Genomic DNA, 23,163 nt, shown 5'->3' with positions numbered 1-23,163 from the left:
GCGTGGACATCATTCGGCCGCTCACGATTCCCGGCCATGGCGCCGGCAGCGTGAAGAGGCGCATCTTGGTGGCGCTATACAACTACACGGCGCGCGAAGAGACGGACGTAAGCTTCCAGAAGGGCGACCGAATGGAGGTGCTGGACGACACGGAGTCCGACTGGTGGCGCGTCGTGCACTCTACAATGGACTCTCTGCTGGCCTGCAGCGACAGATGGCCTTTGCGTCCGTGCGCCTGGGCTGTTATGACACCGTGAAGTTGCTCTATCAGGGTGTGTTGCACGAGAATCCTGAGGGTCTGCAAATCTTCACTCGTGTGCTGGCGGGCCTGACCACGGGCGGCATGGCTGTGATGCTGGCACAGCCCACAGATGTTGTAAAGGTGCGCTTCCAGGCGCAAAATCGTACCACAGCCTCACCAACCGCCGAGTTAATAGCAGAATATAATTAGTAAAAAAAATTACCAACAAGTATCTTTGCTGCCCACAATCATGCTGAGCGTCTTCTGCGATATCAGACGCATCGTGTGCGTAGGTATTGCCGCCACGTATAGTACGCAAATAAGGTTGTCCTTCTGCACGAGCGCGTGACACTTGTGGTAATCCGAGCACCAGTTGACTCTGCGTGCACGGCCAAGCTGCCCAGGTAGTCGTCAATCATGTCCACTGCCTGGTGGAAGAAGGTGCGCAGGATGTCCAGTCGGTGGGCTCCGGAGACGCTTCTCTTGCCCGTGCTGGATTGCTGAATGTTCCTGGAGATCACATATTTTGCCTGGGCGCGGTTGATCAGCAAGATACCCAAGATTCCTGCGTCCAATTCCAGACTGGCAGGAAAATTGCGTGGGAAGCACTGCTCCGCCAACTCCAGTGTCTTCAAGTCTGGCCGCCAGGACTCTTCTGCGGCAAAAACACTGGCGTGTCCTTTTGTAGGGAACTCGAAGTGGCAATGAGTGTGAACGGCCAAGGTGCGCTTGCAGGTCCAGGGCGAGGGCCAGGTGAGGGTACCGCTGGCCACAGCCACGGCCAACGGAGCAACAGCGGTGGTCAGTTCCGGCGCGTGTTCCGGGCAAAAGTGCTCTAAAAGACAAGACAAAAAATTCAATTGCCAACAAAAAATTGCAAATGTTCTAATTATCACATAATATTCAAAGAATTAGAATTTTTTTTAAAGAAATACTTCACATGAATTTAAAGAGTTTTGTCTAGATCCTTAAAGAAAGAAAAACTCAAGCAAAATGCTTAATATTAATTTGACCAAAAATTTTCCGCATGCTGCACTTTATGTAAATTATATGAGTGTTGTTTTCCAGAAGTATATTTTGAAGTGGAACATTTTTTAATTAAGCGCTATTTTTGCATTTAATTACAGCATCAGTCATTTATTTAATCAATTTCTATTGCAATCACTCTCCAGCAAATACATCTCACTGGAAATTTTACTCGCAGAGATCTGCTTACAAAAGCACTTAATTTCTACGTCTTGAGATTGATAAAGCATTGCTAAAGAAAAACTTATTTCTTCTCGCAGGGCACTCTACAATGGACTCTCTGCTGGCCTGCAGCGACAGATGGCCTTTGCGTCCGAGCGCCTGGGCTGTTATGACACCGTGAAGTTGCTCTATCAGGGTGTGTTGCACGAGAATCCTGAGGGTCTGCAAATCTTCACTCGTGTGCTGGCGGGCCTGACCACGGGCGGCATGGCTGTGATGCTGGCACAGCCCACAGATGTTGTAAAGGTGCGCTTCCAGGCGCAAAATCGTACCACAGCCTCACCAACCGCCGAGTTAATAGCAGAATATAATTAGTAAAAAAAATTACCAACAAGTATCTTTGCTGCCCACAATCATGCTGAGCGTCTTCTGCGATATCAGACGCATCGTGTGCGTAGGTATTGCCGCCACGTATAGTACGCAAATAAGGTTGTCCTCCTGCACGAGCGCGTGACACTTGTGGTAATCCGAGCACCAGTTGACTCTGCGTGCACGGCCAAGCTGCCCAGGTAGTCGTCAATCATGTCCACTGCCTGGTGGAAGAAGGTGCGCAGGATGTCCAGTCGGTGGGCTCCGGAGACGCTTCTCTTGCCCGTGCTGGATTGCTGAATGTTCCTGGAGATCACATATTTTGCCTGGGCGCGGTTGATCAGCAAGATACCCAAGATTCCTGCGTCCAATTCCAGACTGGCAGGAAAATTGCGTGGGAAGCACTGCTCCGCCAACTCCAGTGTCTTCAAGTCTGGCCGCCAGGACTCTTCTGCGGCAAAAACACTGGCGTGTCCTTTTGTAGGGAACTCGAAGTGGCAATGAGTGTGAACGGCCAAGGTGCGCTTGCAGGTCCAGGGCGAGGGCCAGGTGAGGGTACCGCTGGCCACAGCCACGGCCAACGGAGCAACAGCGGTGGTCAGTTCCGGCGCGTGTTCCGGGCAAAAGTGCTCTAAAAGACAAGACAAAAAATTCAATTGCCAAGAAAAAATTGCAAATGTTCTAATTATCACATAATATTCAAAGAATTAGAATTTTTTTTAAAGAAATACTTCACATGAATTTAAAGAGTTTTGTCTAGATCCTTAAAGAAAGAAAAACTCAAGCAAAATGCTTAATATTAATTTGACCAAAAATTTTCCGCATGCTGCACTTTATGTAAATTATATGAGTGTTGTTTTCCAGAAGTATATTTTGAAGTGGAACATTTTTTAATTAAGCGCTATTTTTGCATTTAATTACAGCATCAGTCATTTATTTAATCAATTTCTATTGCAATCACTCTCCAGCAAATACATCTCACTGGAAATTTTACTCGCAGAGATCTGCTTACAAAAGCACTTAATTTCTACGTCTTGAGATTGATAAAGCATTGCTAAAGAAAAACTTATTTCTTCTCGCAGGGCACTCTACAATGGACTCTCTGCTGGCCTGCAGCGACAGATGGCCTTTGCGTCCGAGCGCCTGGGCTGTTATGACACCGTGAAGTTGCTCTATCAGGGTGTGTTGCACGAGAATCCTGAGGGTCTGCAAATCTTCACTCGTGTGCTGGCGGGCCTGACCACGGGCGGCATGGCTGTGATGCTGGCACAGCCCACAGATGTTGTAAAGGTGCGCTTCCAGGCGCAAAATCGTACCACAGCCTCACCAACCGCCGAGTTAATAGCAGAATATTAATAGTAAAAAAAATTACCAACAAGTATCTTTGCTGCCCACAATCATGCTGAGCGTCTTCTGCGATATCAGACGCATCGTGTGCGTAGGTATTGCCGCCACGTATAGTACGCAAATAAGGTTGTCCTTCTGCACGAGCGCGTGACACTTGTGGTAATCCGAGCACCAGTGGACTCTGCGTGCACGGCCAAGTTGCCCAGGTAGTCGTCAATCATGTCCACTGCCTGGTGGAAGAAGGTGCGCAGGATGTCCAGTCGGTGGGCTCCGGAGACGCTTCTCTTGCCCGTGCTGGATTGCTGAATGTTCCTGGAGATCACATATTTTGCCTGGGCGCGGTTGATCAGCAAGATGCCCAAGATTCCTGCGTCCAATTCCAGACTGGCAGGAAAATTGCGTGGGAAGCACTGCTCCGCCAACTCCAGTGTCTTCAAGTCTGGCCGCCAGACCTGATGCACCAGGTTTTCAACGTCTTTGTAGGGCGGCTCGGCGCCGCACAAGAGGCAAATATTGATGTTTTGCAGAATAGGAATTGACACGAGTCTGTAGGCGATCGTTGGACTCTTCTGCGGCAAAAACACTGGCGTGTCCTTTTGTAGGGAACTCGAAGTGGCAATGAGTGTGAACAGAAGCTGTCGATCATCGGGGTGCAAATCCCACCAGGCTTCGGTGGCAGCGGAAATCCTCTGTCAGATCATTAAACAAGCATAATCTGAGCCAAATTGACCACAGAACTCTGTCAGTTTTTCAAGAATTGCTGCATTTTGTGGACTGAGAATGCAATCCGTAAAGCCAATGAGTTCACAATCTGCACTCTCGAGGAGATGATCGATGACACTCCAGGCCGGCTGGAGTTCTCTCTTCAGGCGCTCCACTGAGTGATAGTTCTCCAGTTCTGGCAGGCCCACAGTGAAGATCATGCTGCTAAAAGTGGAGTTTATTAGGCGCCTGAGGACTTTCTCGCCAATTCCCCGGCTAAAACCCACGACCAGGAAGGTGTCTGCGAACTCCTGCCACACCAGAAGGCCATCATCCCACGCTGTACTCCTCAGATTTTGTCCCTGACTTATGTGAACACCATTGAGAGATCCATTGAGAGGTCGAGAAGGAGAGCTAAAAAATACAAATTCCGGGCATTTTAGTGCTTTCTAAATTTCATGTTGATCTGTAAACAACACTCACATTCTCACCTTCTCCTTTCTTGCGCGTGAATATCGGGATGCCACCGGACAGTGTAAGGCATATTAATTGAGTTGACATGCCTCCCGGGGGATTTTGGACGGAAGAATGGGGTCAATGGAGGGCAATAACTGGGTAAATTAATTATTTGACTGATGGAAAAAGATGCAAAATGGCGGGTTTGTGTACATCTGCTGCATGGCTGCCAACATTGCTCTACTGTCCCACGAATTGTTCCCCAATAATACGATATGGGTTGGGTAAGGATCAAATAAGAATACTTTCAAGTGGCGTGGACATCATTCGGCCGCTCACGATTCCCGGCCATGGCGCCGGCAGCGTGAAGAGGCGCATCTTGGTGGCGCTATACAACTACACGGCGCGCGAAGAGACGGACGTAAGCTTCCAGAAGGGCGACCGAATGGAGGTGCTGGACGACACGGAGTCCGACTGGTGGCGCGTCGTGCACTCTACAATGGACTCTCTGCTGGCCTGCAGCGACAGATGGCCTTTGCGTCCGTGCGCCTGGGCTGTTATGACACCGTGAAGTTGCTCTATCAGGGTGTGTTGCACGAGAATCCTGAGGGTCTGCAAATCTTCACTCGTGTGCTGGCGGGCCTGACCACGGGCGGCATGGCTGTGATGCTGGCACAGCCCACAGATGTTGTAAAGGTGCGCTTCCAGGCGCAAAATCGTACCACAGCCTCACCAACCGCCGAGTTAATAGCAGAATATAATTAGTAAAAAAATTACCAACAAGTATCTTTGCTGCCCACAATCATGCTGAGCGTCTTCTGCGATATCAGACGCATCGTGTGCGTAGGTATTGCCGCCACGTATAGTACGCAAATAAGGTTGTCCTTCTGCACGAGCGCGTGACACTTGTGGTAATCCGAGCACCAGTGGACTCTGCGTGCACGGCCAAGTTGCCCAGGTAGTCGTCAATCATGTCCACTGCCTGGTGGAAGAAGGTGCGCAGGATGTCCAGTCGGTGGGCTCCGGAGACGCTTCTCTTGCCCGTGCTGGATTGCTGAATGTTCCTGGAGATCACATATTTTGCCTGGGCGCGGTTGATCAGCAGATACCCAAGATTCCTGCCGTCCAATTCAGACTGGCTAGGAAAAGCGTGGAAGCACTGCTCCCGACAACTCCAGTGTCTTCAAAGTCTGGCCGCCAGCGACTCTTCGCGGCAAAAACACTCGGCGTGTCCTTTTGTAGGGAAACTCGAAGTGGGGGGGGGGGGACAATGAGGTGAACGGCCAAGGGTGCGCCCTTGCAGGTCCAGGGCGAGCGGGCCAGGTGAGGGTACCGCTGGCCACAGCCACGGCCAACGGAGCAACAGCGGTGGTCAGTTCCGGCGCGTGTTCCGGGCAAAAGTGCTCTAAAAGACAAGACAAAAAATTCAATTGCCAAGAAAAAATTGCAAATGTTCTAATTATCACATAATATTCAAAGAATTAGAATTTTTTTTAAAGAAATACTTCACATGAATTTAAAGAGTTTTGTCTAGATCCTTAAAGAAAGAAAAACTCAAGCAAAATGCTTAATATTAATTTGACCAAAAATTTTCCGCATGCTGCACTTTATGTAAATTATATGAGTGTTGTTTTCCAGAAGTATATTTTGAAGTGGAACATTTTTTAATTAAGCGCTATTTTTGCATTTAATTACAGCATCAGTCATTTATTTAATCAATTTCTATTGCAATCACTCTCCAGCAAATACATCTCACTGGAAATTTTACTCGCAGAGATCTGCTTACAAAAGCACTTAATTTCTACGTCTTGAGATTGATAAAGCATTGCTAAAGAAAAACTTATTTCTTCTCGCAGGGCACTCTACAATGGACTCTCTGCTGGCCTGCAGCGACAGATGGCCTTTGCGTCCGAGCGCCTGGGCTGTTATGACACCGTGAAGTTGCTCTATCAGGGTGTGTTGCACGAGAATCCTGAGGGTCTGCAAATCTTCACTCGTGTGCTGGCGGGCCTGACCACGGGCGGCATGGCTGTGATGCTGGCACAGCCCACAGATGTTGTAAAGGTGCGCTTCCAGGCGCAAAATCGTACCACAGCCTCACCAACCGCCGAGTTAATAGCAGAATATAATTAGTAAAAAAAATTACCAACAAGTATCTTTGCTGCCCACAATCATGCTGAGCGTCTTCTGCGATATCAGACGCATCGTGTGCGTAGGTATTGCCGCCACGTATAGTACGCAAATAAGGTTGTCCTCCTGCACGAGCGCGTGACACTTGTGGTAATCCGAGCACCAGTTGACTCTGCGTGCACGGCCAAGCTGCCCAGGTAGTCGTCAATCATGTCCACTGCCTGGTGGAAGAAGGTGCGCAGGATGTCCAGTCGGTGGGCTCCGGAGACGCTTCTCTTGCCCGTGCTGGATTGCTGAATGTTCCTGGAGATCACATATTTTGCCTGGGCGCGGTTGATCAGCAAGATACCCAAGATTCCTGCGTCCAATTCCAGACTGGCAGGAAAATTGCGTGGGAAGCACTGCTCCGCCAACTCCAGTGTCTTCAAGTCTGGCCGCCAGGACTCTTCTGCGGCAAAAACACTGGCGTGTCCTTTTGTAGGGAACTCGAAGTGGCAATGAGTGTGAACGGCCAAGGTGCGCTTGCAGGTCCAGGGCGAGGGCCAGGTGAGGGTACCGCTGGCCACAGCCACGGCCAACGGAGCAACAGCGGTGGTCAGTTCCGGCGCGTGTTCCGGGCAAAAGTGCTCTAAAAGACAAAGAAAAAATTCAATTGCCAAGAAAAAATTGCAAATGTTCTAATTATCACATAATATTAACGAATTAGAAATTTGTTTTAAAGAAATACTTCAATGAATTTAAAGAAGTTTGTCTAGATCATTTAAAGAAAGAAAAACTCAAGCAAAATGCTTAATATTAATTTGACCAAAAAAATTTCCGCATGCGCACTTTTGTAAATTATATGTAGTGTTGTTTCAGAAGTATATTTTGAAGTGGAACATTTTTTAATTAAGCGCTATTTTTGCATTTAATTACAGCATCAGTCATTTATTTAATCAATTTCTATTGCAATCACTCTCCAGCAAATACATCTCACTGGAAATTTTACTCGCAGAGATCTGCTTACAAAAGCACTTAATTTCTACGTCTTGAGATTGATAAAGCATTGCTAAAGAAAAACTTATTTCTTCTCGCAGGGCACTCTACAATGGACTCTCTGCTGGCCTGCAGCGACAGATGGCCTTTGCGTCCGAGCGCCTGGGCTGTTATGACACCGTGAAGTTGCTCTATCAGGGTGTGTTGCACGAGAATCCTGAGGGTCTGCAAATCTTCACTCGTGTGCTGGCGGGCCTGACCACGGGCGGCATGGCTGTGATGCTGGCACAGCCCACAGATGTTGTAAAGGTGCGCTTCCAGGCGCAAAATCGTACCACAGCCTCACCAACCGCCGAGTTAATAGCAGAATATTAATAGTAAAAAAAATTACCAACAAGTATCTTTGCTGCCCACAATCATGCTGAGCGTCTTCTGCGATATCAGACGCATCGTGTGCGTAGGTATTGCCGCCACGTATAGTACGCAAATAAGGTTGTCCTTCTGCACGAGCGCGTGACACTTGTGGTAATCCGAGTACCAGTGGACTCTGCGTGCACGGCCAAGTTGCCCAGGTAGTCGTCAATCATGTCCGCTGCCTGGTGGAAGAAGGTGCGCAGGATGTCCAGTCGGTGGGCTCCGGAGACGCTTCTCTTGCCCGTGCTGGATTGCTGAATGTTCCTGGAGATCACATATTTTGCCTGGGCGCGGTTGATCAGCAAGATGCCCAAGATTCCTGCGTCCAATTCCAGACTGGCAGGAAAATTGCGTGGGAAGCACTGCTCCGCCAACTCCAGTGTCTTCAAGTCTGGTCGCCAGACCTGATGCACCAGGTTTTCAACGTCTTTGTAGGGCGGCTCGGCGCCGCACAAGAGGCAAATATTGATGTTTTGCAGAATAGGAATTGACACGAGTCTGTAGGCGATCGTTGGACTCTTCTGCGGCAAAAACACTGGCGTGTCCTTTTGTAGGGAACTCGAAGTGGCAATGAGTGTGAACAGAAGCTGTCGATCATCGGGGTGCAAATCCCACCAGGCTTCGGTGGCAGCGGAAATCCTCTGTCAGATCATTAAACAAGCATAATCTGAGCCAAATTGACCACAGAACTCTGTCAGTTTTTCAAGAATTGCTGCATTTTGTGGACTGAGAATGCAATCCGTAAAGCCAATGAGTTCACAATCTGCACTCTCGAGGAGATGATCGATGACACTCCAGGCCGGCTGGAGTTCTCTCTTCAGGCGCTCCACTGAGTGATAGTTCTCCAGTTCTGGCAGGCCCACAGTGAAGATCATGCTGCTAAAAGTGGAGTTTATTAGGCGCCTGAAGACTTTCTCGCCAATTCCCCGGCTAAAACCCACGACCAGGAAGGTGTCTGCGAACTCCTGCCACACCAGAAGGCCATCATCCCACGCTGTACTCCTCAGATTTTGTCCCTGACTTATGTGAACACCATTGAGAGATCCATTGAGAGGTCGAGAAGGAGAGCTAAAAAATACAAATTCCGGGCATTTTAGTGCTTTCTAAATTTCATGTTGATCTGTAAACAACACTCACATTCTCACCTTCTCCTTTCTTGCGCGTGAATATCGGGATGCCACCGGACAGTGTAAGGCATATTAATTGAGTTGACATGCCTCCCGGGGGATTTTGGACGGAAGAATGGGGTCAATGGAGGGCAATAACTGGGTAAATTAATTATTTGACTGATGGAAAAAGATGCAAAATGGCGGGTTTGTGTACATCTGCTGCATGGCTGCCAACATTGCTCTACTGTCCCACGAATTGTTCCCCAATAATACGATATGGGTTGGGTAAGGATCAAATAAGAATACTTTCAAGTGACCATAAAAGAAACCTTGTAGGACATTGTGAAGGACGAAAATTGATTAATTAGTCCATAAGTGCGGCATTGCTTGATCGCAAGCAGTTTTGCTAATTCGAGTGTGGGACATTGACAGTTGTCAGCGCGCAGCTGTCATGGCTGTACTTTTTCTCGTAGTTTTGTGGGGCTCCAGCAGAACAAAGTGAAATTTTCAGCAATTTCTCTCACTCTCACACCCCAGATCGCGACGTGGTGAACTTATTCATATGATTTGTCACCCCGCGATCGGTTTTTCGAGTGTGTAGCGCGCGCGTGTGTGGTGTGTGTTGTTGATTGCGGGGGCGCGCAGTGTGTGTCGCGATGGGGAATAATTGCTGCACAAAGCGGCATCAGCAGGACTTCGCCGTGGCCACGGCTACAGGCTACAAAATGAACGAAGCGGCCTTCATGCCGCACGCTAAGCAGCTGAACAGCGGCTCATTGGAGTACCGTTACACACCGGATCCTAACATTGTGCAGTTGAAGCTCACGGCCAAGAGTGGCGTGGACATCATTCGGCCGCTCACGATTCCCGGCCATGGCGCCGGCAGCGTGAAGAGGCGCATCGTGGTGGCGCTATACAACTACACGGCGCGCGAGGAGACGGACGTGAGCTTCCAGAAGGGCGACCGAATGGAGGTGCTGGACGACACGGAGTCCGACTGGTGGCGCGTCGTGCACCTCACGAGCCGCCGCGAGGGGCTCATTCCGTGGAACTTTGTCGCCGAAGAGCGCAGCGTCAACAGTGAAGAGTAAGTGAATCCGCCCCCTAAACTGCCCGGATGCTTTTAAGCCCTCTCAAGGTCAATTTTTCACACTTTTCAAACAGTAGAGTCTTTGCAACAGAAGTTTAAATAGATTTTACCAGAATTTACCAATATTTCGTTATTTCATGTCAAAATGGAAAAAATAATAGTTGGTTTAGGTACACGAATCAAAATTGATTTTGAATCAACCACTGTGTCAATCTTGTCTGCAAATGCAAGATTAAGAATGTTGCCTTAATGTTGTAAATAAGACCAAATTCACGATGTTATTTACACAAAATTTATCTCAATTGTAATTGACCTACCCACTCAAATTTCTGACTTGATCCTCGCTGTTTGCATTAGACTAAGGGGGTAACACGGAGGTGAACGTGAAATAGTCTTCTCGTGATCGCGGAGTGGAACAATGCAGTGCCGATAGAGGCAGTAGACTCAGCGAGGTGGGTGGTATGGCAGACGGAGTTGGTCGCATAGATGCTAGTCCCAATGGAATTGAAACTTTATTTTGAAAAATTCAACAGAATTTTAACACAGGGTAAAAACATTGGACATTAATTGACATTTTCCTTCTCTTCCAGCTGGTATTTCGAGAACGTGTCGCGCAAGGAGGCGGACAAGCTGCTACTAGCGGAAGAGAATCCTCGCGGAACATTCCTGGTGCGCCCGTCTGAGCACAATCCCAACGGATTCTCTCTGTCGGTAAAGGACTGGGAGAACACGCGTGGCTTCCACGTGAAGCACTACAAAATCAAGCCACTGGACAACGGGGGCTTCTACATCGCCACCAATCAGACGTTTCCGTCCCTTCCGGCCCTCGTTATGGCTTACAGCAGTGAGTGTCCGCGAGACGCGCAATTTGCGTGCAGATTTGCGCCCCATCAGCATAATTAGATCAATTAGAGATGTTGCCACAAGTGATAAAACACTCGGCATAACTCGGCGAATGAGTTATTGCTGTGATAACGCGACTAATGTGGATTTGATAAGGCGTGTGTGTGTGATGTAATGAGAATGTCTTACGATTGCTGATGTTGTAAATATTGCTAGAAATTTGTAGTGTGGTTTCCAAAGGCGATTTTACTGTCGTAAATGATTGACTAAGTGCAATCTTTTGCACAGCGAATGAGTGGATAAGAAAATGCAGGTTTTATCACTGGATTCAACCGCAAAGTCTTGTTTGATAATTCAGAATGGGAAGTTTTCTTGTATGAGCTTGCATAGATATTTTTCCCCTTGTCTTGTGTGTACACTTAACTACACATATAGTGGCCTTATAGTGCAGTTGGTAGCGCGTTCGCTTGGCAATGCAGAGGTCCCGAGATCAAGTCTCGTCGAATGCATTATTGAGATCCCCTTTGCATATATAGGACCATATACTACACCTTTATAAAGAAAAAAGATCCCTCATTCATGCTCCGCAATGAAAATATATTGTACAAAGGTTGTGAATAATTAAGTGCTTGTATCGATTGAAACAAATAATCTTGGAAATTCACGAGGTGTGGAGGGGGGAGGTTAGGGAAGAGGAAAATAGGGGGGGGGAAAGGGGGGGAAGTCTTAATTTAAATGATTGATTGAATGAAAAATTATGGAATCGTTCCCTACTATAGAAGAATAAAACAAAACAAATAGGTAAAAAAAAATATCAGAAGAGATTCGTGTGGATAGATAGAGATAGAGAGAAATAGATAATACACAACAAAAAAGGGCTTCACCGCCAGAGAAAAAAGAGCCCCTAGGAGGAGGAGGAGGTGTGTGTAGGTGTGTGTCTCTAATAGGGGTAGGTAAGAGGTGTCCTTAACAAGTTTTCACCAAACTCTGGCATGTATATGTATGTAGATATATCATTATACATCTCCACAATATAAAAATCATCTATCTAAAATTACACCTGCTTGTAAAACTCACTTTCTCTTCTCTCTGTCCACAGAAAACGCTCTTGGTCTGTGTCACATCCTGTCGCGTCCGTGTCCAAAGCCACAGCCGCAGATGTGGGATTTGGGCCCGGAGTTGCGCGACAAGTGGGAGATTCCACGCTCGGAGATCCAGCTGATCCGGAAGCTGGGTCGCGGCAACTTCGGCGAGGTGTACTACGGCAAATGGCGCAACAGCATTGATGTGGCCGTGAAGACGCTGCGCGAGGGCAGCATGTCGACACAGGCGTTCCTCGAGGAGGCGGCCATCATGAAGAAGTTCCGTCACAATCGTCTGATCGCGTTGTACGCCGTGTGCTCACAGGAGGAGCCCATCTACATTGTGCAGGAGTACATGTCCAAGGGCAGTCTGTTGGACTTCCTGCGCACGGGCGAGGGGCAGTTTCTGCAATTTGCCGATCTCATCTACATTGCGGCACAGATTGCCAGCGGCATGGAGTATCTGGAGAGCAAACAGCTGATCCATCGCGATCTGGCGGCCCGGAATGTGTTGATTGGCGAAAACAACATTGCAAAGATCTGCGACTTTGGACTGGCGCGTGTGATTGCGGACAATGAGTACTGTCCGAAGCAAGGTTCGCGCTTCCCGGTGAAGTGGACGGCACCAGAGGCGATCATCTACGGCAAGTTCTCCATCAAGTCGGACGTGTGGTCGTTCGGCATTCTGCTAATGGAGCTGTTCACCTATGGCCAGGTGCCGTATCCCGGCATGCACAGCCGCGAGGTGATAGAACAGGTAGAGCAGGGCTACAGGATGCCACAGCCGGCGGGCTTCAATCTGCCCACGGAGATCTATCACCTGATGCTGCAGTGCTGGGACAGAGTTCCCGAGAAACGGCCAACCTTTGAGTTTCTCAATCACTATTTCGAGAACTTCACTGTGACATCGGAGGTACCGTACCGGGAAGTTCATTAGACACAACAATCACACACACACCCACACAGATCACTCTATCGACTGGTTTCCCGGCCACTGGTGTCTCCTTGGTAAGCAACTGTATTGGGTGATTTTCCCATTTTAAATCACAAAAGTGTTCACGTTTCCCGGAGTTCAGCAGATTTCCATGGCAAGAAATCATTAATAAATACCGACAATTTAGACATAATAGATTCTATATATTTCAATTTCACTTCACAAGCAATTTAATGTTTTTTTTCCCGAATGAAAGGAAACGTGAATTATTTTTTGCATCTCTACATACAATTCCATGAAACAAATTCCTGATAAAAACCACAGACTGAGCAGATTTCAGAAAGACTTATTTTAAGTGAATTCTCAAAGAATGCCGTCATAGTATTTACAATAAGAATTAAAACCAGTGTGTATTTATCCACAGAGGCTAGAATAATTTGATTTTCATTTGATTAATTAAAACTGAAGAAATATGTGGATATGCTTAATGGGAAAATGATGCAGTAAAACAGTTGCTTTGTAGTGAATTGACGGTAAAATTAAGAATCTTTCCCTCGACTTTTCCCATTTTTTTGCGGAAGGACTTTATATTTTAAGACTTCTTTATTTTTAAAAGACTACTTTTAATGCGCATTTACCCAAGTGAAAATATTATATTGTAAAGTTAGACGTTTTCATCATTTATTCTATTTTATAAAAAAAAACTTGTAATTTTACTTTATACAAATATAAATATTTATTTTATAAGAATTATATAATTGTATTTAAAGAGATGAAAAGAAGTGAAAGAAAGATCTAATATTATTGTAAAACCATCGTTAATTAGTGAAAAAGAAAGTGAAGAAAAAAATGAAAAATCCAAATCTCCATGCCAAAAACAAGATTTTAAGAAAAGCACACGCAAAAGCTAAAAAAACAATGTGAATAGAAATTGGACGCTATTTCTCGACTTTATCACACATTTTTCTCAAGAAAAGGGGAAATAAAAAACCGATTTCTTATCGATAACGTTAATTTAAATGTTTCGTCTCAAGTGAGAGCACAAATTTTGATGGTGGAGAAAAGCAAAAGTAATCATACAAAGATTAAAAGCCGCGAAAAAGTAGTTTTTACATTTTGACACTAGAAATAATTTGAAAAAGATAGCAAAAAATGGCTGATTGAACATAATCGTTCATTACAATATCCACATTCAAAACCGAAAGGTGAAAATACAAAGATTTACAGTGAGAATAGAACGAAATAACTACTAAATAGAGGCAAAACATAGCATTTGTATTTGTATAAAAATATATATACATGTAGAGACTAAAAAGAAATGATAATCGTAATTGTGTAATCCAAACTTTTTTAATAAGACGTGTCGTGAAATGATTTTTTAATTATGAATCAGAACAAGAAAAAAACAATACACAAAGATTATGGCTTTCATTGCAAATTGAGGCACAAAAACACAAGTATTTTCGCATTCAAAAAAAAAAGTAAACAAAGATTCTAGTCAGAAGAAGAAACTCACACACGAACATCACGAATTGATAACGTTAATAAAGCGAAACATGACACTGTTTTTCTTTTGGATGTTGAGCATTTCCTTTTCGACACATGAACAACACAATCTCTCTTCTACCCAGTTTCAATCGTGACTATTATCTATTGTACACACAGAAAGACACATTTTTTAGAAATAAAGTAAATTAGAAGTAAATATAATTTTTGGCTTTCACTCATCGTTGACAGGAAATTTTCAAAACTGTTGTATTTTTGAAGTAATTGCCCTCTAGATTTAGCAGGTATTTAAACCAACATATTCAAATTAACCTCAAAGTGGAAACAATGACTTTAGCGCGAAAAAAAGGCATTTGTCTCACGACTTACGAAGAACATCTTGATTATCTCATGACGCAGTCTGAGCCCGGTTCAGAATCTTATTTGTAATTTACCAGTTACAAATAAGTTTTTAAAATATATACTGCCACGATATTATGATCATCATGCTTTATAAATCCACCAATGAAAATTCAGAAAAAATCTTGCAATTAAAGAACAAAAAACAGTAAGAATTTTCTCTTTAGTATTTTTTTTTCTTATTTTTACTAAAACTACACCTGAATTACATCTTTACATAGTTCTTGTTGAGAATTGATCCTAAAGAGACTTCTGTGAACAAAAAATACATTTTTGACTTTTTCTCAAGTACGTAATTCATAAATTACACAAATTGCATTTCGAAAAACTTCTATATTTCTTTTCACCAGCTTTGTGATTCCGCATGAAAAAATACCCTTATCTTATCGACATTATTAAACTAATAGCTCTTCAGCGCTACTCAAATAAAATTAATAGTTCAAATGAAAATTAAAGAATGAGAGATTTGACAATATAAAAAAAACCATCACGGAAAGTATTTGTGAAATTATTGTTTAGACTGAATTCCGTCACGCGGAATGTTTCTTTCCTCCTTCTTCCCTCTTCTGTAGTTTTTCTTTTTAAATTAAACAATCACACACGCACTTTTTCTATTATTTCACACGCACACAAATTTATATCTCTAAATTTCACATAATTTATCTCTTAGCAGTGGGAAATTCTCTTTTCCCCTCCCTTTTCCACACCAGAGTTCGTGACATGAATTTTCAATAATGCATTTAGAGAAAAAAATTATAATAGCACATTAATAATAAATTGAGAGAGAATGAGAAACTAAACACTAAATCAATTCAAACTAAGTGCGTGGTTTCTTAATCGAAGCGATGACTTCTGCCAGACTGCGAGTAGCCGTTTGTCATGGCGCCGCCACCGCCGCCACCACCATAACCACCACCGCTACCGCCGGAACGCATTCCGCCGCCGCCATAGCGCTGCTGTCCATCATCGCGCCTTCTGCCGCCGAAGCCTCCGGAACCGGATCCGTAATTGGATGGACCACGGCGAAAGCCTCCGCCGCCACCGCCAGACCTTCCACCCCAGCGCCGGTTATCACCACCACCGCCGCCGCCATAGCGAGCCATTTCCTGCAACTTCGGGCTCACTTCCTGCAAAACAATACGAGAAGAATTGCATTAGAAAAGTGGCTGAGATGCGTGAAAAAAATCATGAAAGTTAACGTAAAATTACCAAAGATTCATATTTTTGAAGCCCTTTTTTGATAACAATATTTTCCTTCAAATCAAGGTGAGTAAATAAGTTTAGTGAATTGAATTTAATGAAAAAACAAATTTCGTATGAGCATTTCTTTGCTGATAAAAGATCATTTTCTAGAAATAAGAGATGATTTAATTGCATTGAAAACTTTTCTGTAATTTGGAATGCTATATATAGTTTAAAAAAATTTCCGTAAAATTGTAAATATAAAAAAATTGTTTTAAAACATACCTCTTAAATCACAAGTCTCTTAAGCATATTTCGGTAATTTTAAAAGAGACGATTTTATGAGTGAGCTAAAACCAATGAAAATAAATTTTTCATAGCTTGCTTTTAAAATAAATTAACTTTGTCGATTGAGTCGACAAATTTTACTAATGAAAATCTATCGAAGATAAAAAATTCAATTTAAAAGGTTTATACAATTATCAAAATTCAGAAAATTCGACATATAAATTGGACATTCAAATTGGCGATAATGATTTTTCATCCTCTTCAATCCACCTTTAGAACTTAACTTTGATGAACTCTGCCACAAAAAAAACTGTGAAATAAATCTGTTTTTTTTTTTTGACCACTAAAACGGGCTTTTGCGCACCTGATTAGCCTCTTGGAGTACCGCAATTAGATCCCTCGCCTGCTTGGAGTTCTGCTTGGTAAAAAGCGCAAAGGACGTGCCCGTGGCCTGACTTCTGCCGGTCCTGCCGATACGATGAATGTAGTCCTCGGAATTTTGCGGATAGTCGAAGTTGATGACAAAGTTGATTCCTTCCACGTCTACAAAATTGGTTTGCAACCAACAAGCAACATAAAAATTTCCCAACCACAAACCAAATTTTGTGCGCAAATGAGAAATTAGGGAAACAGAGAAGAGAAAAAAGGGAAATAATTAATAAAATATGATCAAATTTTGGCCTTACAAACTAAAAACAGAGCGAGTGAGAGAGAGAAAGACAAAAATATTAATTAAGCTGATGACAAATAATTTTTACCATCTCTTAACAATTATAAGACGAGATCAGAATGAAAACAATCTTATTTCCCTCTCTCTCACTTTTTTCTCTCTTTTTCAATGTCTCAATTTTAGAGATGATTATATTTAATTAACATTTAAAGAGATAATAATTTATCAAGTAAGGAAATTAAAAAGATTTAAAGAAAATACCAACCGTGACACCTCATCGTCTTTCATCAATTCAACATTTCTCTTTTTTCGCGCGCTTAAACACTCAACCAGTGAAAAAGTGACTCCCAGAAGAAGGATTGCAGAAGGAGCAGCGCAGATTATAGCAATGAGAAACACTCACGCAACACACACATCGAAGGATGTCCAAGAGACTTTTTTGCTCGCTCTCTCACTTTTTGTTGCCCCTTTGTTTCCCCCTCCTCTCTTTTGTACTTTTCCGTGTCACGCTCATGAACGTCCATCCGGAGACACGGAGTCACGGAGAGAGAGAGAGAGAGTGACTTCCATTGGACAGAGGCCAACATTGAGTGTGGGGATAATTTCACATCGACTCATTCATTTTTTTTTACAAGATCCCAATAATGCAAGGATCTTGTAGTCGTCAGGTCATTTCTATCCCCACTGCATCGGCCTCTGAAACAAAGGGACAATCAATAGTCCAGACTGATTATAATTGTGTGAATCCACGTTTAGCGAAGGGGCTTTTTCTTTCTTTCGTTGACATTCATCATCACATATGGGATCATCTTTTCAGCTGTTGCAGCATTTATGGAAAAGCACTTAGACAGACTTGGAAACTTTGTTCACTTATTTTATGGCAATTCTCCCCCCAAACACTAGGGATTTACGAGCGTTTATGACTCTAGAAAAAAAATACTCTATTCACAGAAGTTGATAAAACAAGTTGAAGAACACCATAAAATTCCATTTTACTCGGTCAAAACTCGTTTCTTTGATATCGATTTTTTCTTTGTTTTCATGCGTACCCAAAGCTTACTGTTTTCTCTAATCAGAGAAAAACAATTGAAAAACAATTTATGATCACGCAGAGCAATTTCATTACACAGTTAAAGATAAAATATACGGCAAATTTAGAAGCGATATAAACGTTAAATTGTCAACTATTGTCTTTCTGGATAGTAACGATTTTGTGTTTTCGTAATTTTCAATTCACCCAATTGATATGCGATAATTATAAATATTACTACTTGTGACTTGCAAGATGGTAATCATGTTTGCTGAGTTTTTTTGTCCTCTAGGGCGCATTTTTCACGTGGTATTTCTTCACTTAATTTAAAGTTCTTTCGCGAGCGATGAGAATATTTCAAATTACCTTATTGTTCATCCAAAGCCTGCACTACATATTACGCAAAATATGTTGAAATTAAGGATTGAAAGAAATTTCTTTCAAATGAGTAAATTTCGTGGATCTTGTCTAAAAAATTATATGAAACATTGACCAATCTTAACATCATTTTAGCTGTTCATCACATTAATTATTACTCTCTCTCTCTCCCTCTTGTGAGATGAGAACAAAAATTTGCTCTGTACTGAAGAAAAAATTGAAGTGAAAATCTTGCAACAATTGCTACACTCTTGCCATCCATTCATTTGATTTGCTAAATGGTCGAAAATGTCTCCAAGTCTTTCTGGCGCTCTGAGATTGTGTCTCACTCACTGAGATTATGGAGATCGAGGTCGCGACACATTCACGGAGATCCTTTATTATGCCAATGTAAACATACTTACAGACTCCGCAAACATGCCAGCTTTCTCGCATAAAAACCACGCGCGATTCAGTCTGGACTTCAGCAGGACTTCTTCGTCTTCTTCTGGCTACACACGCTGCTTCTTAAACAATATCGTCTCACCGCACGTGTCGAGCACTGCTTCGGGATTGCACTTTTTCCCCACCACACAGGAGTCACCACCTCTCGCCGCCACACTCAGCGATGTCGCCAGTGGCCCTTTATTTCGCATGTTCAGGAGATTTTTAATTTAATTGCAAATTCAAATTATCGCGAATGTTTCATTTTACAGGCTATTAAATTTAAGACATCATTATGAAGAGATTATTAGTCAAATAAATTCAATAATAATCTGAGTAATTTTCACACAGCTTGTCAATTTTGAAAACAGTCTTAAAGCCCTCAAATGACAGTTCGTTCGGTTTTGAATCTCCTGACCAGCAAAAGAGCTTTCACTGGTCGCGTGCCGTTGAGTGCGACCACGAGAGTCCGTTGGGCGTGTTTTGCCACACGTGTAAGAAAGATGTCTCTCCAGGCAGATGCGTGTCCAGAGGTTGAGACAAGGACGGGTGTGCCGACGCAAAATGGGGGGGGGGGGGGGCATAAGAAAAATATGATTTGCTACTCACCCAAACCGCGTGCCGCCACGTCCGTCGCCACTAGTATGGGACAGTCACCCTTGCGGAACTCACGCAGTACATAGTCGCGCTCATTCTGTGACTTATCACCATGAATGCAGAAGACATTCAGGCCGAAGCAGCGCAGAACGCGCGTGATGTGCTCCACCTTGCGCTTCGTCTCCACGAAGATTATGGTCTTGCCGGGGCTGCGATTCTGATGAATCTGCTCCAGGATCTGCTTCAGTTTGTCCTCCTTCTCGAACTCCTCGCAGATTTCGATGATTTGGTGGATGTTGTGATTAGCCGACAACTCCAGACTGCCAATATTCACTTGAATGTAGTCCTTACCGAGGAAGTCACCCGCCAAGCGACGCACCTCCTTCGGCCACGTTGCACTCCACATCAGTACCTGCCGGTCGGGTCGGATTTGTGAGACAATCTGCCGGATTTGTGGCTCGAAGCCCATGTCCAGCATGCGATCGGCCTCGTCCAGCACAAGATACGTGCACCGGCGCAGATTCGTTTTGCCGGACTCAAGGAAGTCAATTAGACGTCCTGGCGTAGCGATGACAATCTCACAGCCGCGCTGCAGGTCTCTGGCCTGGCTGAAACGTGGCGCGCCGCCGAAAACGCATGTGTTGCGTACATAAGATGCCGAGCCGAACTCCGTAGCCACTTGCTGGATTTGCTGGGCCAGCTCACGCGTGGGTGCCAACACAAGCGCAATGGGACCATCGCCACGCGCTAGCGACGGCTGGTTGTTGATGTGCACAATTGCCGGGAGGATGAAACCCAACGTCTTGCCGCTGCCCGTTTGTGCGATGCCCACCATGTTGGTACCGCTGAGTGCAATAGGCCAGCCTTGCGCTTGAATGGGTGTTGGCGCCTCATAGCCTTGCCTCCGGATGCCATTCATCACGTAGTCCGGGAACTTCACCTCGCCGAAGCTCTGAATGGGATTCGGCGCTGGGCCTTCGCACGTGATCTCGTGTTCGCCACGATAGCGTTCCACCTCTACATGGCTGCGCTTCATGGTAATGGGGTGGGGCTCGTAGAAATCGCGTTTGAAGGGGCGCAGACTAGACATGTCCCACGTGGGCGCTCTCATGCTGCCGATTGTGAACTTTCCGGACGGCTTGGCCACGTGACCGTCGCGATCGCGACGATTGCCGCCGCCACCGCCGCGTCCGCCGCTTCCCCCATCGGACTTCCTGTCGCGGAAACTACCTCTGTCTGAGCGTTGATGTGGTGCCCTGCAAAACCATAACCTCATATCAGTCTTCCGGATGCGCGCTCTAGCACTTTCGCCTGACGTCATACAACTAATTTACAGCTAAATACGCGCACAGAAACCAAGATGGCGTCGGCTTCTCTTTGTGTCTGTAGCCAGAAAAGTCCCCGAAAACCCACTGTTTCCCCACACAAAACTCCTACCACCCTCTCACAAATCCTCACCCAACATACTCCTAACAATATTTCACACATTTTCCCAGCGGAAAACCCCTAATTGTACTCACATGTTGTCTTCAATGAATTCCGTTTGCAATGTGGACAGACGTCTCGATATATTGCCAAATACAGCAGGTTTCACCACAATATTCCTAGAAAATGAATTACAGTACGTCTTGAGCACATTCTTAGCCACAATTCCCAGCATCGTCAGGTGGTTTTTTCAATAAAATAAGACTCGAAAATCCCAATTTTCACACGAGGTAACACGTGAACGTGACTCACCTTCTCGAAGAAAATTTCACCAAGACGTCAGGATAGTTATGTGTTGAACCACTAGAGGCGCCACGAAGCGAAAGTGGTGAAAAATCAGAGCGAAAAAAGTGGTGAATTTTTTTTGAATTTCAACAAATCGTTAGATCAACCAGAGAAAAGTTAATTTCTTTTTTAATTATTCACAAATGTTTATTTCACTTATACTTCAAGTTTTTTTTACACTCATTATTACCAATTAAATTACTTTGTTGTCCTTAAATAACTCAGTTTGATTTATTACCATTATGTTTACGTCTAATTACATTTTATCAAAGAAAGAAAATGAATTTTAGGGTGTTTTTTTCTTATTCTCTTTTTTCTTTACCTCAAAATATCTATTTCTATTAATTGTATATTCAGTTTAAACCATTACATATTTCTCAAATTACGCCCTATACACGATTCTTACTCCACTCTTCGGTCTCTAATAATAAAATATTTTATAGATTGACGATAGAAAATACACTATTTCTCAATTATTTTCACACCTTCCTAATACGCTAAAAGGTCGCTTTCGCTCTTAAATGTCCCTTTTTTCTTCGTTTTTTTTTTTACTTTAGGTACTCAGAGAGAGCTTTACTTCCTTTTTTACCTCACCACAAAAACTTAATATTTCTACGTGCCCTTTTTCTGTGTGTGGTTTTATTCAATCCAAAACGCACACATTCGAAATTATGAAATTGTGGTCCGCAATATTTATATAATTTCTGAATATTTCACGCATACAAATTCTTGCTAGAAAAAAAGATTGCGTGAATGATTCTTGTCAGATTTTGACCACAAAGTTTTATTTTACTATATTATGTCACTTTTTAGCCATTAATTCACTTTATCTTTTATTTTAAGAGACATTGAAAATTATATTTCGCGTTACCAAGTTACTCTTTCCCTTTCTTCATCTTATAATTAACTTTTTAAAAGCTTGAATGAGTGAAATTTCACATAAATATGTGAAATTTATCGTTTTCGCACTATTCCCCGTCTGAAACGTTTCTTCTTCAACTTCAATTATTGGTGCTATTAACTGTATTTTTTTATTCTTAAAATTGTATCAATTTTTTCTTTGCGTCAAAATTAAGTGCCCGCAAAATCCAAGAATACAAATTATTGCACAGGTTTTCTTCTCCATTTTCTTATGTGTGTAAATAATTAAATAAATATATATATTTTAAATTGTGTCAATAATTTGTCTTAATGGCCATGGCAAAAATGTCCTCAATTATTTCTTCTTCTTTTAATTTAAAATCAAAGAAAATTTTGGTACATAATTTTTATGAAGACTCAAGCAAAAAAGAGAAACCAATTAGTTTCTCTTTAACATTATAAAAGACAAGTTTTCAATCCAAATCTAAATTATAAAATAAATTATAAACTCTCACTTTGCATTTCTAATTCTCTTCCCCATTATTTCTTCTTTCACAATCTGAACTTTGTTCTCTTAATAAATTCAGGACATTAAAAATGGCGAAAGTAAACACAGTCTCTCAGCTACCATAAATAAAAATCATACAAAATCTTCTATATATGGTTATTATTTTTTCTTAACCTTTTCTAAAGAGATAAGAGAAGCCCAAAAAATTATAATTCTTTGCAAAAAACAGTGTTTTTTTTTCTTTCTTTCTTATAAAAATCTGTGACTTACTTTCCCCACAAATTCACATTTTTAATAAGCAGAAAAAAGTCATTCTTACACACCCAAAAAAAGTAATCAGTAAGTATTAATTCCTTTGAGGAAGTTTAGCTTTCATTTAATCTAATCCTGCTGTGTGGCTTCTTGAATAGCATAAATTGCATTTATCCTAAATAATTCCGTGTGCGTCTCTTCTGCATTATCTTCCATCTGCTGCTCATCGTTTGACGCCTATTGTCCGTGTTTATGGGGGAATTATTTCATTAAATATTTCCTAGATTTTCACCTTCAACAAGAAAACTATTCAACACAATCATTCTCTCTCTCTCTCTCTCTCTTATTTTGCAGTGTTTTTTATGCACCGTGGCAGGGAAAGTAAACACAGAGGAAAAGTTTTGATAGAGGATGAGAAA

At 43.2% G+C, this 23,163-nt stretch overlaps 5 protein-coding genes across 5 annotated transcripts; 2 read left to right on the top strand and 3 right to left on the bottom strand.

Moving 5' to 3' along the window:
- Window positions 1-49: 49 nt before the first annotated feature.
- On the top strand, window positions 50-461 carry LOC132264400 (mitochondrial uncoupling protein 2-like; the record flags this gene model as incomplete). Its single annotated transcript, XM_059764598.1, has 1 exon — window positions 50-461. A coding segment is annotated over one exon (402 nt), but the record flags the coding sequence as incomplete, so codon positions are not given.
- A 787-nt stretch (window positions 462-1,248) lies between these two features.
- Window positions 1,249-4,467, bottom strand: LOC132264399 (protein fuzzy homolog). Its single transcript, XM_059764597.1, is given in 6 exon segments — window positions 1,249-1,990; window positions 2,071-2,429; window positions 2,830-3,061; window positions 3,226-4,242; window positions 4,244-4,261; window positions 4,331-4,467. Coding segments are annotated over 6 exon segments (1,881 nt in total). The 5' UTR covers window positions 4,409-4,467; the 3' UTR covers window positions 1,249-1,813.
- A 1,413-nt stretch (window positions 4,468-5,880) lies between these two features.
- On the bottom strand, window positions 5,881-9,306 carry LOC132264398 (protein fuzzy homolog). Its single transcript, XM_059764596.1, is given in 5 exon segments — window positions 5,881-6,622; window positions 6,703-7,061; window positions 7,459-7,690; window positions 7,855-8,838; window positions 8,960-9,306. Coding segments are annotated over 5 exon segments (1,830 nt in total). The 5' UTR covers window positions 9,038-9,306; the 3' UTR covers window positions 5,881-6,445.
- An 82-nt stretch (window positions 9,307-9,388) lies between these two features.
- Window positions 9,389-15,219, top strand: LOC132264390 (tyrosine-protein kinase Src64B). Its single transcript, XM_059764588.1, has 3 exons — window positions 9,389-10,018; window positions 10,612-10,865; window positions 11,964-15,219. Exons 1-3 carry the CDS (start codon window positions 9,588-9,590, stop codon window positions 12,881-12,883), a joined length of 1,605 nt encoding a protein of 534 aa, XP_059620571.1. The 5' UTR covers window positions 9,389-9,587; the 3' UTR covers window positions 12,884-15,219.
- A 130-nt stretch (window positions 15,220-15,349) lies between these two features.
- On the bottom strand, window positions 15,350-21,139 carry LOC132264389 (ATP-dependent RNA helicase p62). Its single transcript, XM_059764587.1, has 5 exons — window positions 21,091-21,139; window positions 20,874-20,957; window positions 19,366-20,609; window positions 16,620-16,798; window positions 15,350-15,912 (listed from the first exon to the last, which is right to left on the bottom strand). Coding segments are annotated over exons 2-5 (1,719 nt in total). The 5' UTR covers window positions 20,876-20,957; window positions 21,091-21,139; the 3' UTR covers window positions 15,350-15,618.
- Between the last annotated feature and the right edge of the window lie 2,024 nt (window positions 21,140-23,163).

Source organism: Phlebotomus argentipes, unplaced genomic scaffold (genome assembly GCF_947086385.1).
Source record: "Phlebotomus argentipes unplaced genomic scaffold, Phlebotomus argentipes genome assembly contig_58, whole genome shotgun sequence".
Classification (NCBI taxonomy): domain Eukaryota; kingdom Metazoa; phylum Arthropoda; class Insecta; order Diptera; family Psychodidae; genus Phlebotomus; species Phlebotomus argentipes.
This window is presented reverse-complemented; position numbering and strand designations above follow the sequence as displayed.

What these genes read in the sequence shown, in the direction of transcription:
- LOC132264389 (XM_059764587.1), bottom strand. An exon ending in CGTGGCGGCACGCGGTTTGG is followed by an intron (nt 16,799 to 19,365) that starts GTGAGTAGCAAA and finishes CCAATTTTGTAG; the next exon opens with ACGTGGAAGGAATCAACTTT. An exon ending in TACTCCAAGAGGCTAATCAG is followed by an intron (nt 15,913 to 16,619) that starts GTGCGCAAAAGC and finishes ATTGTTTTGCAG; the next exon opens with GAAGTGAGCCCGAAGTTGCA.
- LOC132264390 (XM_059764588.1), top strand. Translation starts at nt 9,588, where the DNA reads ATGGGGAATAATTGCTGCACAAAGCGGCATCAGCAGGACTTCGCCGTG. An exon ending in CGCAGCGTCAACAGTGAAGA is followed by an intron (nt 10,019 to 10,611) that starts GTAAGTGAATCC and finishes CTTCTCTTCCAG; the next exon opens with CTGGTATTTCGAGAACGTGT. An exon ending in CCTCGTTATGGCTTACAGCA is followed by an intron (nt 10,866 to 11,963) that starts GTGAGTGTCCGC and finishes CTCTGTCCACAG; the next exon opens with AAAACGCTCTTGGTCTGTGT.